The sequence below is a fragment of the Toxotes jaculatrix genome, chromosome 19 (genome assembly GCF_017976425.1).
Source record: "Toxotes jaculatrix isolate fToxJac2 chromosome 19, fToxJac2.pri, whole genome shotgun sequence".
In the NCBI taxonomy this organism is placed as follows: Eukaryota; Metazoa; Chordata; class Actinopteri; family Toxotidae; genus Toxotes; species Toxotes jaculatrix.
The window spans coordinates 7,682,306-7,701,081 of NC_054412.1; the positions used below are offsets into that span (position 1 = coordinate 7,682,306).

The 18,776-nt window shown below is 42.1% G+C and overlaps 3 protein-coding genes across 3 annotated transcripts; 2 read left to right on the forward strand and 1 right to left on the reverse strand.

Moving 5' to 3' along the window:
• The first annotated feature begins 652 nt into the window (after nt 1-652).
• On the forward strand, nt 653-6,733 carry xkr5a (XK related 5a). Its single transcript, XM_041064133.1, has 7 exons — nt 653-880; nt 2,086-2,269; nt 2,547-2,731; nt 2,837-3,049; nt 3,347-3,516; nt 3,757-3,868; nt 4,575-6,733. The coding sequence occupies exons 1-7, from the start codon at nt 748-750 to the stop codon at nt 5,519-5,521; spliced, it is 1,944 nt and encodes a 647-aa protein (XP_040920067.1). The 5' UTR covers nt 653-747; the 3' UTR covers nt 5,522-6,733.
• A 223-nt stretch (nt 6,734-6,956) lies between these two features.
• On the forward strand, nt 6,957-14,491 carry tram2 (translocation associated membrane protein 2). The gene is made up of 11 exons (XM_041064204.1): nt 6,957-7,170; nt 9,147-9,210; nt 9,436-9,545; nt 10,702-10,818; nt 10,921-10,979; nt 11,388-11,472; nt 11,655-11,725; nt 12,083-12,187; nt 12,479-12,622; nt 13,225-13,382; nt 13,647-14,491. Exons 1-11 carry the CDS (start codon nt 7,051-7,053, stop codon nt 13,721-13,723), a joined length of 1,110 nt encoding a protein of 369 aa, XP_040920138.1. The 5' UTR covers nt 6,957-7,050; the 3' UTR covers nt 13,724-14,491.
• On the reverse strand, nt 14,469-18,775 carry efhc1 (EF-hand domain (C-terminal) containing 1). The gene is made up of 10 exons (XM_041064199.1): nt 18,710-18,775; nt 17,981-18,202; nt 17,579-17,866; nt 17,309-17,458; nt 16,843-17,029; nt 16,337-16,563; nt 16,107-16,247; nt 15,753-15,966; nt 15,382-15,534; nt 14,469-15,233 (listed from the first exon to the last, which is right to left on the reverse strand). Exons 1-10 carry the CDS (start codon nt 18,773-18,775, stop codon nt 15,205-15,207), a joined length of 1,677 nt encoding a protein of 558 aa, XP_040920133.1. The 3' UTR covers nt 14,469-15,204.
• Between the last annotated feature and the right edge of the window lies 1 nt (nt 18,776).

The following is an 18,776-nucleotide window of genomic DNA, read 5'->3' on the forward strand; positions in this document are numbered from 1 at the left end:
ACACACACTTCCATATTTTAGTTTCAGTATTACCAACCTGGCAGACAACAAACCCACAACAGATGACTCTACAGTTTATTCTGAGATATAAAAATACATATGCTAGATTACATCTCAGTAGCACTTCTGTTACTGAAAACACAAGCTAACTGTAAAACAATAAAACTGTGCACTAGCATTCTGTGATCCTCACATTACAGTTTAAAAGGGTGTCAGGTGGCCTAGTGTTAAAAAGGCAATCAACTGATGAGTCAGCTTACAACATACAGAGCAGGCATCCTCAGTGCTGATGAACACCATCCTGATCAGGTCACAGGGTGCCCACCTGCTGCTCTGGAGGTGACTCTTTTGCCTCCCTGCGAGAAAAGCAACAGAAGAAGAATGTCCCAGTGGGTATCCACAAAAAGAGATTATAATTCATCTGTTCAAAGAGTTCTGACAGGTTCTTGAAAACAAGACTCAGAGACTTTGCAAATAAGTAGAATATATATAATTAAGCATATATACAATGAAACATAAGGGACTGTATGTTTTGAAGAGGTGGTCAGGTCGGGGGCGCTGGGGGGGAGGAGGGGGGAGGAGAGGGGCGGACAGTAAAACGGATGTCCCTTTAACACCGCGCACTAATGACGTCAGATATTTTTGACGGGGGGCAGGCAGCGGGAGAAGAAGGGAGCGGATGTACCCAGGGCGAAGGATGCCCGGGATAATGTCACCGTTTTATTCTCTCTCCCACCTGTCCGTGTCATGATAAACGCTGCTGGTGCGGTTGCCCGCCGGATGCCGTCGGCGGCCCGGCGGAGCGGGTGCTGGATAGCGTGGTGCCAGGCGGTCCTGCTCGGCGTGTCGGCGCTGGTGATCGTGGCAGAACGGAGCGCTCGTAAGTGGGCACAGAATTCCCAGCGCCACGCTTCTTAGGCGGCTTGTTCGCTGGTTTGCGAGCTGATACGGAATCTCTTGATTTAAAAATAGTGTAGGCAAGTGTGTTTTTGGTGTGAGGTATTTTCGTTGGCTTATACTGAATTGAAAAATGCTCAGCCATGATGCTTCGTGCTGGAGCAATTCCAGCAGCAGCCGTAGTTCAGGTTAGAAACACAATTCAAATGGTGATGCTGTAGCACAGCCGTCACTTCTGAATTGGCAAACCTAGCATTTAAAAAAAAAAAATGCATAGCAATGTATTGAGGCCAAACTGGGTAGGCCAAACGGGGCCCCCAAGACCTTCAGGGGTCATACAGCAGGGTCACACAAATGAGATAAATATTCATTTTAACCATTAATCTTAATTAACTATTAGTCAGTAAAGGCCTGTCCTTGATACTATGGGGAAATGCTAATTTTTTAGTTTTCTCTTGCACCTACAGCCTCAAAACTATAATATTATTACATTATTAGCATGTTATTAATATTTATGTTATCGTTATTATTACTGCTTAAGTATACCAACTGATGCACATCTGGAGTCTGTATTTGAAAGCACTTTGTAGCACAGGGTAGGGCGATGATTCCCTGACTAAGCAGATCAATGGGACAAGGGCAGGACACAGGAGGAACAAGGTGACTGCATGTGTACAATGTCTGACTTTGTCTTCAGCAGATATACCTTTCCACTGCTGCATGGACTCTATGCTGGAATTAGCCTGCCACAGAAATATTGGGTGTTAGTTTAAATGGTCAATGCAATGATGGGCCTTCTGGTTCTCGACAAGTTAGTATTTTGTCAGAGTACAAGAATCTTACATAACTAAAGACAAATAATTGCAGGTTGTGTTAAAGCCCAGGATAAGACTCTGCTCTCTTCTTGGTGGTACTTGCATCATTTCATTAGAACAGCTTCCTCTTAAATTAAAGAATAATTCACTTGAGCAAGGTGGATGTGCTCTCCAGTTTCTCAAGGACTCTGCTGTTCTCTGCAGCTCTGAGGAAATCCTCTCAAATATGCTGGGTTTTATGTTCTCTGATATGTGTTTCATTTAAAAACTTCAGACGATTTTTAAACATGAGTTCTCACATGACATAGAAACACAAAATACTTTAACCACCTTGCATCTGTCTGTTGTGTGTGTTCATGTGTGCACCTGTTAGTGATCTACTGTATAGGGTTTTACCTTTGGAATGAGGAGACACAGTGGGCAGGCCTCACTCTCGGCCTCTTTCTACCGGGGACGGCGGTTCAACTGCTGAGTGTGAAATGGTACTATGATGATGGTGATGACAGGCGATGTTACCTCTCTGTCATACACATACTGCACTTGGGCATCTTCAAAAGGTGAGATGTTTCCCACTCTAGACATTATGTACAAAATATAACATCATTTGCATATTTAGAAGATGTCTTTCAGATTTAATACCGTGTGCCTTGATTGGAAACAAACCATCAACAAAAGTTCTGTTGTGCCCGACACAAAAGAACATTGGGTGTGATACTTCATTCCCATCAAAGTACACAGTAAAAATTACATTTGCATCATTCTGTCATTGAAACCTTCACGAGGAGGTTACTTATCACTGCTTTGGTGTTTGTCTCTGACCCCCTCTTCTGGCAGGTTATGGGACTGCATGAGGTCTGTGCTGCGCATGCAGGGCTCAGTGGCTGAGCTTGGAGCTGCTGTCATGCAGCAGGCAGATGTTGCTGCCCTTTGGCTGCTGGAGGCCCTTGTCCTCACATTGCCTCAGAGCCTGCTGCAGGCGTATGTCGTGGTGTCCACTGATGTGGGCATCATGTCACCAGGTAAACTCGATACATGATGTTTGGGACGTCAGTTGTTCTAGACAATGTTTGAATAGGAGATAATGTCTTTTTAAAAATATTTTCTCCCTCTTTTTTTACCTTTAGTGGCTTATTGCTGTGGTCTGTGTGTGCTGTCTATTTCCTGGGCCCTGGTGCTGTACAGCAGAGCCTGCTGTCTGATCCGACCGGGCCACCTGGCCATGCCTCCGGCAGCCCTGCTGTGCCAGCTGGTGTGGAGGGCAGGCATGCTGGGTGCCAGGGTGACTTGCCTCATGTTCTTTGCCAGGGTCTTTAACTGGTGGGTCTGTGGAGTAGCAGGTGAGTAGCAAGCTCCATGGACACCTTTGTGTAGCTGACACATCTGAAAGGAGGAGAAAGGATGCGATGAAATAATAATGAATGCTGTACAGTAACCGAGTATACAAATGCAAATTAAGGTTCAAGAGCTTCACCCAGATTTTTATTCTTTAGATTTGAGTTTGTGAATGATGTAATTGTCCTTCAGAATGTCCTCTTGATCCAGTTTTTCAGTTGCTCCTCTGCATCAGCTTGATACATTATATGGATCCTCTGTTGCGCTTCCACCTTCTAGTCTATTTTTACGTTGACCTCCAGGCTTCCACTGGCTGACAGCCTCCTTCTGGCTGGTATCACAGCAACCAGACATCTGCACCGGCCCATGGTGTTGGCGGGCCTTTAATGGCATCATGGGGCTTGTCCACGTCTTCCTCTTCCTCAACGTCAAAGACGGACCCTCGCGCTTCCGCATGGCCAGCTTTTATGCAGTAAGACATGGCTTTAAATGAAATTGCTGTTTCTTAACTTGTTTCTGCAGCATTTAATCCCGGTGTCTGTTTTCAGTGTTGATTCCTATAGCACAGTCTCATAGCAGCAGGCACATATACACACAAATACACACGTAGGCAGACAGTTTGCATTGTCACCCTGCCCTCTGCGCCCTTCGCTTGCAGTGACGTAAAGCTGTCAGCAGATGACTGATGGTGTGACCTTCTCTCCTCCCTTAGTTCATGCTCATAGAGAACGCCACTCTACTGCTGGCCGCCTCCGACTTCCTTAGCGAAGCGTCATGGGACAGCATGACCCTTCCCACCACTGTGCTGTGTAGCTTTCTCCTTGGTGAGTCACTCTCTCTATCTGCTCTGCTTTTGTTTTAGAGCAGATTTGTCTTAGATGTTTTGATGTTCATTGCTCATAATTAGACTAGTGTCAAAATCAACTCATAGTTTGTGTTCTATGTGAGTAATATGACCCCAGTGACGATTCAGGTACATTAAAAGTAATTCTAAGTAAAACCACACCGCTATCTGTGCTACTGCCTTACAAATAGTAACTGCCTTTTAAGTGCGACTTGTTGAATTATAGCAATAGTGCACATATGACTGGTGAAGTAGTGCAAATTTACCATCCAAGATATTCATTTTCAAGATATAGTCATTTTTTAAATATTTGAGCGTGAAAGTAAATGAACAGGGATCTTTGATATTGTCTTAAAAACCACACTAAGCTAACAAGTGGCAGCAAGCTGTGTGTGGGCTGTAGGAAAATAAAGGATAGAATCATATGATTCCAAAGAAATTAGTGAAGTTAGAAGGTCAAAAGATGGTAAATTGAGATTTTTGGGTATGTGGTTACTGCACTTGTGTGTGAAGTCTATACCCAAAACCAGAATTTGATTTAGGTGAAGCCGGGGTGGATGCAGTGTTTTCTCCTGCAGCCTTTCATTGTGGTTTTGACTAAATATTTGGACTATTGCTTGTGACAGGTGTACCAAAATATACTTACTTTACTAACGCCAACTATTTCCTGTCCCTGTGCTTCCCAGGTGCTACCTCTCTTGTCCTGTACTACCGCTTCCTCCATCCCAAGTCAACAGAGATCTCCCAGGGTACCAACCACAACCACATGGGCAGCACATGCATAGAACAGGGGGAGTCCTCCTTCTCTCTTGGGGACAAAAGCTTGCCAGCTCCTTCCATTCAAAACCATGGCAGCTTCTCCCTCTCAGGTGTGGCTGGTACTCTGCTGGAGCACCCAGGAATCTGTGGTGGCCGGCCTAACAGCTCCTGCCCTTGCTACCACCACCACTGGCTCCTGATCCGCCTGGCCCTTAAAACAGGGGACCTGGGGAAGATCAACAGAGCATATGGGGCAGGCGGAGCAGCAGCCATACTGGACATGGAGGAGTACAACCAAGAGTTTAAGAGTAACGAGGGCGTCACTATCACAGCAGGAGGCAGCTGTGAAGGAATCTCCACCTCTGAATCTCAGGGGAAAGGCCTGGCACCCCTCTCAGACTGCAAAGATGAGTTCCAGAGTGTGAGCGAACCCTCGTCGACCGAACAACCTGAAGAAGAAGACGACAGTCTGGAGATGGAGAGCCCTCTCGAGTCACCCGCATCAGATTATAAACGCAGCTCCCCGGAGGGCAAGTCTGTGTTTGGAGACAGTCCAGAGCCATATTTCTGCCCCACAGAGTCTAGTTCAACGTTGTATTTCAGTGCTGACCCTCAGTCTCCCAGCAGCGCCAGTAACCCCCGTTTGGACAGGGACATAGGGGCTCTGGAACAGGGTGTTCGCCTCAACTCCATCCCTAGTGATCCAGCCCTTCACAGAGATGTCCGTGGGCTCATGGGCCGGGTCGGACCTCGTTGCACTTCCACTCCTAAATTGGACTCTGGAGTCCTGGACTCTCCTTCCAGTATCCCTCATCTCACAGGTCCAAGGAGGCAGCTCATAATGTCCCGGAGAGATGAGGATGACAGCTTCTAGCTTTCTCATGACAGAATCAGGGAAACAGCAACTTATCCAACATTAAAGGACTACACCAGGTTTCTGGAAATTTCACCTCTGTATACCCATAAATATAATACACTGTGGGCACAGCATATGCAGCAATTTCGGGCTAATGCTAAGCTAGCCTGCACTACTCTCAAATCATAAACTATTTTCTAAAAGCATTGCTTTGCCCAGATGCTGGACACAGTGGTGAAACTTTCAGCAGTGTTTTCATCAGACATCAAGACAATAATTAAAGAGCTAATTAGCCACAAGGGTAATGTGTGGAGCTCAGACACACCTTCTACCTTACATTAAACATTTTTTTAATTCTTTTGCCAGCAGCTAACTTCAAGCCTCAACAACCGTGCAACAAAATGAACACTGGTTCTGCCAGGTTGTAATTACATGTTAAGGAAGTAGCCATGAGTTAAATCAATAAACGTCATTAGAAATATGCAGCTACTTTATGAACTCAGACAGCTGATGTTCTCTGTTGTTACAAACAGAAACTGCTGTGATTCATGTTAATAATTGTCAGCAGATATGAAAATAGAGAAGTTATTCCTAGATCAAAAGGGGGCAGGAGTGTCTGACCTTTGAATATTAACCATCTCAGCGTAAGCCAGAGCTTTGTTGGCTTGTTAAAAGCACAAGTATCTTCTGTATCATACATCTGTTGCTGTTATTTTTTTGTTATTCCCATTTAAAAAAAACAACAAATTCCTAGTCCCATCAGAGAATAATATACTGTATTTTTTGTATAATCATGTTGACTGGCATTGCTTTGAGCAGGGCTAGTATGTCAACCTGGCAAAACTGTGTTTGATGTTTTAACTTTATTTACATGTTGATCATGTATTTGCTGAAATGTTTTCCGGAATTTACATTATGTTGAAAAAAAAAATGTCTCAGGCACTGACTTTAAACTCAAATGTCTATTGTGTAACAAAAGGTAAAAAAAAAAAAAAAAAAGAAGAAGCTTACTTGTAGTGACTTTTTTATGTGCTCTTGATTGTTATTTATAGGGGACAAATGCATTTTTGGTCATTACTGTTGTGTAAAAGGGATGAAATCCAGAAAGCAGTGAAGTGATGCTGGGTTTTTTTCTTGCACCCACGTGACTGCCTACATGACATTTTGAACTGTGAAGTGCAAGGCCACTGGTGGCTTTAAATAAGCAATAAATATCCTACATATTGGGGTGACTGGAATACAAGTGTTTGTAATTATTTAACATTAGCAGTGTTTTCATATTTACGGCATCAAAGTAAGTGAGCTGAGTTGTTTCTGAATGTTTTTGAACATTTAAAACGCGCACTGCTGTGTGATCACTCAGGTGCAAATGGTCACGGCAGACTGAACGCAGCTTATTGTGTAAATGGCCTCAAAGAAGGTATTTATGGCACTCGCCCTTTAAGACGGCGCGCATGCGCACACCAGCGAGAAAGTTAACTCCTGAACTTCGTAGTCAGAAAAATTTCAGATTTATAAAATAGCAGGGAAAACAGCGGGGAGTTGACATGGCATTCCGCCGAAGGAACAAGAGTTACCCTTTCTTCAGCCAGGAGTTCTTAATTCAAAACCATGCCGACATCGTCTTCAGTTTTGTGATTTTCATTCTGATTGGATTGATGTTTGAGGTGAGATGAACCCTCTTTTCTTCCCTCGTCTCACTCAGCTGTTTTAAGATGGCAAGCCTGCTGCACATTCAAATTTGTCACTCAGAGCGAAATGAAATCTTATTCGGTTGAAGGGATTTTTGCTATGGAAAAAAAAAACAGAGTTTTGCTTGTTTGTCTGCATCCGAGTCTCGTATCGGTGTTATTGGCCCCGCGGATATGGTGGCTGCTTGCTGCAGTTTTTACAAGTTTAGTGAACAATGAATGTTCCTCTGTTCGCAGTCAAAAGTAGCAACGTCTGATTCAGACTGAGATTCAAAGACACGCCAGAGAACCCCAGGGTATATACTGCAACTTTACACCTTTGATGCTAGTTTATATGTTTAAAAGTCTCGGTGTCTTGCTGTTAATACTTTTAATTCCAAAAGGAATTTCTTTTATCGGGGTACAACCGGGGTAAAAAAAAAAAAAAAAAAAAACAGCAAGGAAAACTCTTCTGTTGGCAGATACACAGGTGCTCAAAAACTACTTAATGTAACTTTTGTAATTTTTTTCTCCAAAATTCACCTGTTTTCCTTCTTGGCAATGTCTTGTCCCAGACAATCCGCTGCAACATTTTGCTTCCAAAATGTATGTCAGAAACCGCATACAGACGACTTTAGATAGGAAGCAATGTGTTTTAGCATTCAAATTAAAAGCCTCGCTGTTGCGGACATGAAGTTCCAGCAGGCTATCGCCGTTGGGTAGTTTTATTTTGAAAAGCGTAAACGGAAGCGTATGGCTTTTTGTCGCTAGCTTGAGCTCGTTAGTTGTTAACTGCCACGTCTCAATCTTTGAGCCGCTGCTGCTGGCTGTCGTGGGCTCAACTGCTCCAAAGACTGCTCTGACCTGAAGGGATTTCACCTCTGCCACACAGTGACTGAATTAATCAGGTGTTTCATTAGCTAATAGTTTCTCACACGTTGTGCATAAGCAAGACTTTCAGGCTGCCGCTTGAGCATTTTGCACAGTTTCAGTCCGGAACCCTGGCTGTGATCACACAGCTGGCCGGGTAAAAAATAAGTAGGGGATTTCCTTCATTTTTCTCGGTTCGGAAAAAGAGAACAACAGTGCTGTAGCTGGTCTTGAATCTGAGATTTTGGTGTTGACAAGTCACCTGTTTTGTCCTGGCGTTCAGGGAATGACTGGTGACTTGTTGCACCGTGGTGCCCAAAGAGGGGCCAGGCAACCAACAGGGTCACTTCAGGTACCTCAGCAGGGAAGGTTTTTTTTTAATTAGTACATACCTTGGATAAATTGAGCCAGACTTTATCATGTTCCTAATATTATCATCTTACCATCTGTGGGTTTGATGCAGTGGTTCCCAACCTGATGGTACCTCTGAAGGGGTTGAAGATAGGGGATCACAAGTTGATTATCTGGAATAAGAAAGACATCTGAGACACAAGAAGTTGTTAAATTAAAAAAAAAACAATTATGATCTTTTTAGTGTCAAAACCATTACTTTCAAGCAAAATATGACAATCATTTTCTGGCTCCAGCTTCTCAAATGTAAGGATTTTCTGCTTTTTTAAGGTGTTTTATTTATTTATTTTTTTGTGAATTGGATATCTTTGGGTTTAAGGCTGTTGAGCAATATAAGAAATCTAAAGACATCAACATGTCTTTGTGGGGATGCTTGATGTAAAACAATTTGGGAATTGCTGCTGCAGCCTCCACATCCCAGGTCCATACAAGCCTTATCATGCTGACCAATTTTTCAGCAGCATCTTAGGGAATTCAGTTCCCTGTGGCTAACAAAATGCCGGGGCGGAGGAGGGGGGGCATTGACAGACAATACTGTAAACAAAATATTTTCTGAAAAGCTTGGATTTTTACTCTGTCCCCCTACACACACCTACATACTTTAATGACATCTGGATGACCAGCTTCTTGAGGCTGCATTCAGACAGGCTTGCTGAAACACATTGCTAATTACTATCTCGTCTAATTTCCAGGCTACAGCCAAGACGGCCATACTGTTCATTCAGCCACAGTACAATGTCACCACACTATCACCAGGTATGCAGTGCAGCTGAGGAATTATTATTAAAGACGCATTTTATTTCCAGTTTTGCCTCATAAGCATGCAACACGGTTTCACTTCTGCTGTTCTTCTTCCTGCATATTGCATTACTGGATTACTGCCATTGAAGTGTGATTATAAAAACAGTTTACGCTGCTCCAGGATGTTGATCTGATTGCCAACATGGCTGTGTGTTTTTGACCCCTCCTATGTATGCTTAGAGGGAGAGGTGACGTTGTACCATTACGGATGGAAGGACTGTGCTACCATCCTCTTCTATTTCTTCATCGCCATCATTCTCCATGCAGTAGTGCAGGAGTATCTTCTGGATGTAAGTACCTTATCAGCTGTGGCACACTTCACCAGTGAATCATATACTGACTATTATTAAGAGACCATTTTTGTGAAAGAACTGTCCCATTTAAACCCACACAATTATTCATTTATTATTGGAAACATTAGTCTTCACTCTCATATGCTTGCTTTTACACCAGTTTCTCATTTGTGCGAGCCCAGGTGACCTGCTGTGCACTAACTAAAAGACTCCCCACATTACGCAGCATTTAGTTTGAAATAAATAAATGAAAGTGCACCAATTTAACACTCAATTTCCCCTATAATTAGTTATAATTATTAGATAGTTCTTTCCAAGAAACATTTTGGAAGTTATTTTGAAACTACAGACCCATAAAGCAAGATGTTACCAAAATGAGTTATCAGCAAATCTGGATCTTGATTTCTTGACTGTCACCTGTTGTATTTTGTATAATAGGATAATATTATATGTGTTTGCATGCATGGTTATCTTCCATCAGTTGTAGGCAAACTGCTGAAAGTGATTATTGTCCTCATCATAATCTTAATAACCTATCTTTTTTGCAGTGATGAACCTGAAAAATACTTCAAATACATTAGATGTCTGGTCTCTGTTAACCGTTCCCACAGTATCAAAGAAGTGTGCTATTAATATATTCGAGGATATGAAGATACTGTATTCTGAAACCAGGATGTGAGCCGTTTCCCTCTTAAGGTGTTTGCCTACAAATACACTTTGTGGTACATTAAAAAAAGAATGCCACATCAAAAGCACAGGAACAGTATGAACAGTATGCTGACTGTTTCCAACACATAATCAGACAGAAAACGGGCTGACATCGCTCGAGTGCTCTGCGGATAGTTGTGGAGACAGGAAGAGAGAGTAGCATTTGATCCATCTGAAAGTATGAGCCCTTGTGTCATTGTTTAGAAATAGGCCAGTGAGGAGGAGTGAGGTTTTATTTTAGCTCCATCACCACAGTTTCCAAAGTGTCTTGAAAGCAATACTTCTTCAGCAACAGACATAAATAGTATCGGCTGTCTTTTCGTGTCCTAGTTATTTGAATTTCTGTGACTCTTCCTTGTGCATGACGGTGACAGAGTAAACATGCCACCCATTCTTCCTGGGTCCAGCTACTTTCACGTGATCTGTTGTATTGTTCATCTTGCAGAAAGTGAACCGGCGTCTCCACCTCTCCAAGAGCAAGAACACAAAGTTTAATGAGTCGGGTCAACTGTGTGTGTTTCACTTGGTTTCTAGTGTGTGGAGTTTTTACATTCTAATAACAGTAAGTGACATTTTACTATAACTATGGTATCTTATATGATAACAAATGAAGGGCAGCAATAAAGCATTTTTAAGTGTTCGTCTCCCTAATTTCTTCACACAGGAAGGATATCTCCTGCATCCCAGCAGCCTTTGGGAGAACTATCCCCATGTACACCTCAGGTTTGATGTACATTTCAGAACTAGTTTGAAATTAATCAAATTACTATAAAGTAACTCCCATACAGTGAATTTAAGGACCTCTGAGGGCCCCAGTTGCTCGCTTTGGCCAGTTGATAATTCAGCTTTGTTCTACTTCGTGTAGTTTGTGTCTTATCATCATTTCCCTAAATGTGCAGTCTTCTTTGCATATACCTTGCACACAGAGCCAAAGCCTTATCATGCAGCTGTGGGAAGGGGATTAAAAACAACTCATTTATTACAGTTTTTTTTTCTTTTGTTGGATGAAAGGTTTTGTTTTTTGACAGTTGCATAGTCATAGGAAACAAATCAAATCTGGAACAATTTCACTGACTCTCCTTCTCACCCTTTCTCCCTTTCTCCTGCTTTCCTTCTGTATTTCTGGTCCAGGTTTCAGGTGAAGTTTTTCTACCTCACTCAGCTGGCCTACTGGCTCCATGCCTTGCCGGAGCTCTACTTCCAGAAAGTACGCAAGGTCAGTAAGGAGGCCCTGGGATCTGGAGGAGTTAAGCAGTAGGATAAGAAAAGCTGCGAGTGTGTGCATGCTTATCTTGGTTTGCGTGTGTTCTGCATGTATGTGCATTAGATGGAGAATAAGGAAGAACAAAAGGCTCCAGGATTTGAAAATGCAGTAATTAAAGGTTGTTTGTTTTTCAGGAGGAGATTTCTCGCCAGCTGCAGTACATCTGCCTGTATCTGCTGCACATCTCTGCAGCCTATTTGTTAAAGTAAGCATCCGACAGAAGGACCCTTTTTTGAAAACCTGCAAATTCAAAGTCTTGTTAAGAGATGCAAGCATGGGTAGTGAGAAAAGAAATAACAAATAACAGTGAAACATCCCAGAGTTCAAAGCGATATGTGAACCTCCCTGAATCAGTTAGTGACCTTGAAACATATTTCTCTACAGCAGCAGATTCCTCTGCTCTGCTTAGCTTGCATCCTTGTGTTTAATGGCGTCTAGAGTCTGGAAATGTATCATTTGCAGGGATGTTTGCCACTGTTGTGTTATTTCTTTTATCACCTAATCCGCTCTTTGCCTCACGCGTCACCTCTGCCTGACTGCTTTTCTCTTCTTTCCTGTGTAGTTTGAGTCGTGTGGGTCTGGTACTCCTCTTCCTCCAGTATGTGTCAGAGCTGGGCTTCCACATTGCCAGACTCTTCTATTTCACTGATGAGAACCATCAGAAAATGTAAGTAACATCAGTGGTGGTTTAATGATTTTAGCTTCTTACTGTCTTTTGTCTGACTTTTGACAAAAACCTCAGAATATTTTTTTGACCCGAACACTGAAGTCTTCAGATTTCATTTCTCCTGGCTGTTCTCTTCTCCTCCCTAAGCTACTGTATCACATTTTTAATGTTCTTCACCTTTTACAGTACTTTTTATTGTTGCCTTATTTGGTCTGATGAGCACCAACTGGAGTTGATTGCCTCAGCACCTTTTCTTTATTGACCATAATGTCCGTGTGTGTTGTGCTTCAGGTTTGACCTGTGGGCGGTCAGCTTTGTGTTTACACGGATGGCCACGCTGACCCTGATGTTCCTGGCTGTGGGGTTTGGTTTGGCTCGCATCGAGAACCAGGGGTTGGACTGGGAGATGGGCAACTTCAACACTGTACTGATAAGGTAAACACATATGTGGGTCGACAGAACTGAACAAAAAAATGACATATGGCCTACATTTGTGGATAATAATTCATTTTATGAAACTATTACTTTTTACAGCTGTTATAACAACTTAGTGCCTATAAAAATTGTTGACTTTTTCATATTTTATTGTTTTACAACATAATTTCAGTGGATGTTTTCAGGAATTTTGAAGCTTATTGATAGAAAATGACTCTTTTAATTGCAAAGTAAAGACACATCTCTAGAAATCAATAAAATGGGGTTTGAACTACAATGTGATATTTCATAATCATTATGACTCATCATACGTGCAGTTACAGTGCGACTAGTCAGAACATTCTTTAGGGATGTCTCTGGGAAAAAAAAAGTGGTTACAAACAGGGCCAACCAGAGCAAACTGTAAAAACGGTAGTTTAGATCTGACCTTTGTTAACCGGAGCAACGGTTACTGTCAAACCCTGAGAAACTGAAGAAACATTCTTCAGCCCTTGAACTAATAACTCAGGCCAAAAAGTAATTTCATTAATTCAGCACACAATGTCAGGCCCAGTTTCCAAAACACACAATCGCGCTAATCTTCTTGCCTTGGGCCCCTTTAGGATGACTGTTCTACTGCTGGTATGTTTGACCCAATCTTGGCTGCTCTGGAAGTTTATCCGCTTCCAGCTGAGGCGCTGGAGGGAGTTCAGGCATGAACAGGCTGTTCGCAAGAAGACAGCCCCCAAACAACCCCTACGAACACTAAAGAGAGACTCACGTGAGTATAAACAGCCAGTCAAACATTCAAAATACACTGACGTCATCTCCTAATAAATAGCTACAGAGGAGTAAGGCAACAACAGTTTCACAATACCACAATTTTCAGGAATGTGGCTTGTCATGATTCCTTACTTAAAACACTTGTGTTCCTCTTACCCATCACTCCCTGCTTTTTTTTTGATATGTCCAGATCACAATATATGTCTGACATGTTCCGCATTAGCAGACATACTGATGTCTAACCTTATTCTCTCCCTGCCAGTTGGTCACAATGAAAATGGAGTTCTTAAAGCTGAGAATGGAGCCTCTCCTCGGACCAAAAAGCTCAAATCCACCTAAGATAAAGCACAGACTGGCCTGAACAGCGGCCTTAGCCCAGGCTAAGGTTTGTCAACAGCAAAACAGGGAAGCTGGCGGCCAGTGGCCACCATGCTTCTGGTTGACTATGTCCTGAGATGTCACAGGGACTCAGTCGCTACAGACTTAGGCTTGAATGCTGGAAAACGGAATCCAAGGAAATCTCTCGAGCCCAACAGACATTTACTCTTCTCATCATATCAGTATTTTTATACATCCACGCAGCCTGCTATCCCACCCTAAGGAACACCATTGTATGCAGAATGATGATTAAAATGTAAAGTGAACACAGTATGTGGCACACATCTTACTGTGTGTGTCAGTGTTGAATGTGTCAATGCATATCCTCATACATAAGTACTGTATTGGCTGTAGTGTTGTCTGATGTTGCAGCTGTTTGCAGCTCTTGCCATTGAGCCGGCTTTTGCTTGTTTCCTGCTCTGATCCTTTGGAGCAGAAAAAATGTTACTGATGATATGCTTTGATATGAGCTTACTGTATGCTGGCCTGACCCCTTATCCCTTCACCATGTTAGGGAAGGGATTTTGGCCATACAATAGAGTGGTCACCTGGGCTCCTCCCCAATGATTTACATCTGTCTAAAATCCCACATTTGTCACTGGTCACTTAACAGATATGCATCAAGTATGTATGTTGGATATTACCGCATGCCATTCCATGTTTTTTTTTTTTTTTTTTTTTTTAATTCTGTCAATTACTTATTAAATAATGCAATTTTCTGAAATAAGATACAAACGTGGTATAAACTGTGGTCTTTTTTTTTTTTTTTTAGGTTTCTCTATTTTCGTTGTATAAACTTGACACATCTGTCACTAACATGAAAAAATTATTCACTAAGTCTTCATTAGTGTTATATTTTGCAGCAAAGTGAATAGCGCTAGTACTGCTGATCTGTAAACAAAGATAAATATATGCAGAAATACTACTGTTCCTTCATAACACACTAAACAGCAGGGAGTTTAGGCAGATCTGAATGGGATGAGACAGAGACTCAAACAAGGGCAGCCCTGTTAGCTTGATGCTAATAATAGGATGCTAGAAGCGTCCTTGTTTTTGCCTTCTTGTGTGGCTGAGGGAACAGTTTTCTACATAAAATGTACTTGCATGATTACCCATCTCAAATATAACTTACTTTTTATTCCCATGTAGCCAGTCAGCATTTAGGTTAGGCCTTGGCAACCCTTTGGGAAATACCCAAAATAAAAAGTGCATTTTAAAGTTAACCCTGCCAACAGCAAAAAATAGTTGTAAATTATTTGCATAATTTATACATTTATTTTATGAATTTGCACAAGTTGTCAGATTTCATCAGACATATATATATATAGTGTAGTATATCCTGTATTTATTGTGATAAGTGTTCTGCGAGGGCTCTGACTCACACTCTTGAGGACAGATTTATTGAGCAGAGAACAACTGGGGCAATCCCACCTTCTCTGGCATCATGAAGACGGCTCTGCTACTTCATCACCTGATAAAGAAACAGAGATTCAAGTTTAGGCTTAAATTGCTGTATATTATTCCTTTTTCTGTTTTTTTTTAAAGTGACACCTACTGGCAGAAAAGTATTATTGACAGACAATTAGTTACAGAGAGACATTCAGCTGATTGTATTTTACCATTTTGGTCACCTGGCTGGTTATTTTCTGTCCCCACACCAAGTTTCTGACGCAAAGAATCCAGCGTCTGAGAAGGGATCTGGCTTGAGTTGGACTCCAGGTATGTAAGCACATAACGGTCAGCGTTGGTCAACACAAAGCGGTGGCTGAATACTGAAGCAACAGACAAAAGACAGAGGAGAAAAGTGACGTGAGCTGAGCTTTTATGCTTTCATATCAACCCCCCTACAAGAAAATAAAGTTTAGCTTATACTTTAAACAATTATAATTTCAGATACAGGTAAATGTTTCCACCTGGTTTCCAAACATTCCTTTTGGAAAAACACAGACGCATTAACACACTAATCATTTTTGGCCACTGAGAACCTCACCCTCCACAGTGGCTCCAATAGCGAAGTCTGCAGGTGAGTAGAACTCAGGATTTTCCACTGTAGAGCCCGGCTTGGGTATGCGTGTCTTTTCCAGGAACTTGCCACCGATGATACCAGAGTTGCGAGTGGGCTTTTCAAATATGCTGATCATGTCATTGGACAGGAAGTAGGACAGAATGAAACGTCGTCCTTCATTTTCAGGATTCTGGGGGTCCTGGAATGTCAGTGACATAGGAAGGATTAAACAAACAGAGAAATAGACGGTTTTGTTGTCAGTGGATTTGAATTTGGTCAGGTTGGTCTGAATGACCGGCAGGTGTGACAGCAAAAATACATTCTCAAATGCTGTCTCACCAGTCTGGCACTGTAGCGCAACACTTTGTGATCGTTCTCCAGCATCTTTACTACGTTCTTCTTGGGAGGCTCGGGGATTAGAAACAAACAGTTCTGGAGAGAATCTTCAGGTGAACCGAAGCCATTGTAGGGAGGGACCTCCTGTAAATATGGACAACATTGAGGGTAATGGATAAGAACAAATAATTAATTACGATACCACAACGCAAGTAACTAATTCAGTTTCTCACCTTTTTCCTGTACTTAAGCATGTCAGCCTTCTTCGGTACTTCAGTGGGTTTCATCTCTATGTCAGGGTGGTTCTTCTGGAAATACTCTTTAGTGAAGCTGTCACAGTCATACAGCAAAAAACGACGGCTCAGCAGCTTCACCGTTTGACCCACCCGGAAGTCTTTGGGTGAGTAGTACTCATCCACTTCATCTTTTGAAACCTCCAGCACGCAGCTGGGGAAGGCCTCTGGAAGGAAATAAGAAGAGTACAGCAATGTAGCGAATAAATAAGAAAATAAGAAAATGAAGAAAAATGTTTTGGTTTTTAAATCTCTTTCATGTTGTCTCATGAAAAATCCTTTGTATCTAATATTCTTTCTTTCAAGTGCGCTATGTGAACTGATTATCACATAGAGCATAAAATAGTCAAAGTTAACTTTATATGATGTCAATTTTGAAATACGCCAACATCTACTCATGACATGACTAGATTTATAATAGCAAGTGACATGGCATTGCATCTTACGTGGTCTGATTTTCTTGGGCAGCTTCTGTCTGCGCATCAGGACAGGGAAGGGATCCCGACCACTGTTGGGTTCATGGACCTCTCTGATCTCCACGGTGTCATCCACCAGGTAATAGTGGATAGTAACAAGCTTGGTTTCCCCGTACAGAGAGTCAGCATCATCCCACAGGGCGAAGAAACGCAGCACCTGACCAAAAAAAGTCAGTTTGCTTTATTTATAATGGTCAATACTCGCTCAACACTTAGCTAAAGAAACATAAACTAAAAAATATGAAAGAACATGGTTTTAGTTAAACTAGGTGACCTTAAGCTAAGTGGTTGTTGTCACTGAGACATAAGACCCACAAGCTTTTTTTGTTCCTCTAAATGTGATCTACTTCATGGCTGGCATAAAAACTACACAAGCAGATAATTTTTATTTGTAATGGTTTTCCAGTGAGTTAGGAATGGAGGGAATTTCCTTTACCTTGCGGTCCATAGTGAGAAACTGGTGCATGCGGTCAAATTCAGAGGGTGTTTTGTAGTGAGGCTGAGGAATTTCGCGACATTTGGTGTAAGGATCCTCTGGCATCGGCTCAGCGTCATTCAAAACTATGCCCTCACTCTCCATGAATTCCTGTGCACAGGCAGAGAGCACATGTTCAGGTACATATCCACATTTTTTGTGTCAAACACACATAGACAATATAAGAAATACTGGAAAAGGCAAGTGCAGTCATACAGGTGAGAGTTGTACCTTTGTAAAAGCATCACATTGTGTAATGTGGTACTTGACGCCATACACCTCAAGGTCAGTGCCAAGGTTCAGGTCTTTCCAGTGGTAATGCTCTCCACATTCATTCTTGGGAAGATGCTGTCGTTTGATCCGTTTTCCCTGCGGTATCCCAGAGTTCTCCACCACGGGCTCAATGATGCACATGCTGTCATCCTCTAGGTAGTAGTAAATGACCACGGGGCGCACGCGGTACACCTCTTCAGGGGAATGCAGGATATCCTCCTCAAAGTATGCATAGAAACGCAGCACCTACAAGACAAGAGGTTGGTGCAGGACAGACAAACAAGGAATTAATTGGATATCTGACTGGACAACAACAAAAATCATCAAATAATAGTTTTATACTTTGTGGTGGTTCCCTACCTTCTTGTCAAGGGCCACATGAGCTGGGATGAAGTGTTCAGACAGCCTGTCATCAAAGGAGCCGTATGTAATGTCTGGTGTCTCTAAGGACAACTCATTGATCTCCTGCTGGATCAGCTGCTCTGATAAAAGAGGATCCTGTCCAATGCCAGCAGTGGGGCGACGAGGCAGAGCATAGCCATTCCTGAAGTCAAGTGTCTGGGGCCGATGGAAGGCCGACTTCTGCAAAGGAAGATCATTGAACAGAATATAAATTAGTTCTGGTAAATCACAATAGAGTTCAATAATCCAATTATGAAGTGAGCCTATTGTCAAAATACGCGTAATACAATACTGTACTACAGAAATAGATAAGGTGAGGTAGATAGGGACAGAATACATGATAATTCAGTTCAACATTAGAATAATTAATTTCTGAATCAGTCTCTGAATAATAAATACTTAATCTTACTACTTCTGAACACCACAACAGAGAATTCTATCTCTATAATTTTGATGGAAAAGACATTAATTAATGACCATTTGCTTTGGCAACGGTCAGCAAGTGCATCCCCGATAAGGCCTGAACAGTTATTACACAGACAAACTGGAGGAATGCAGGAATGACATTTGCATTACAGAAAGATAACAGCAAATTGTCTTGCGAATAACTTTAACTTAAGAACATTTTTGAATTATCCCGGCTAGTTTTAGAGTTTTAGGTTCAACTTAATCAATCATCAGTCTTACCGTTATATCCCGAAAAGTGTATCCTGGTAAAAACGGTAGTCCCTGGCTGTTCCAGTTCCAAGACATT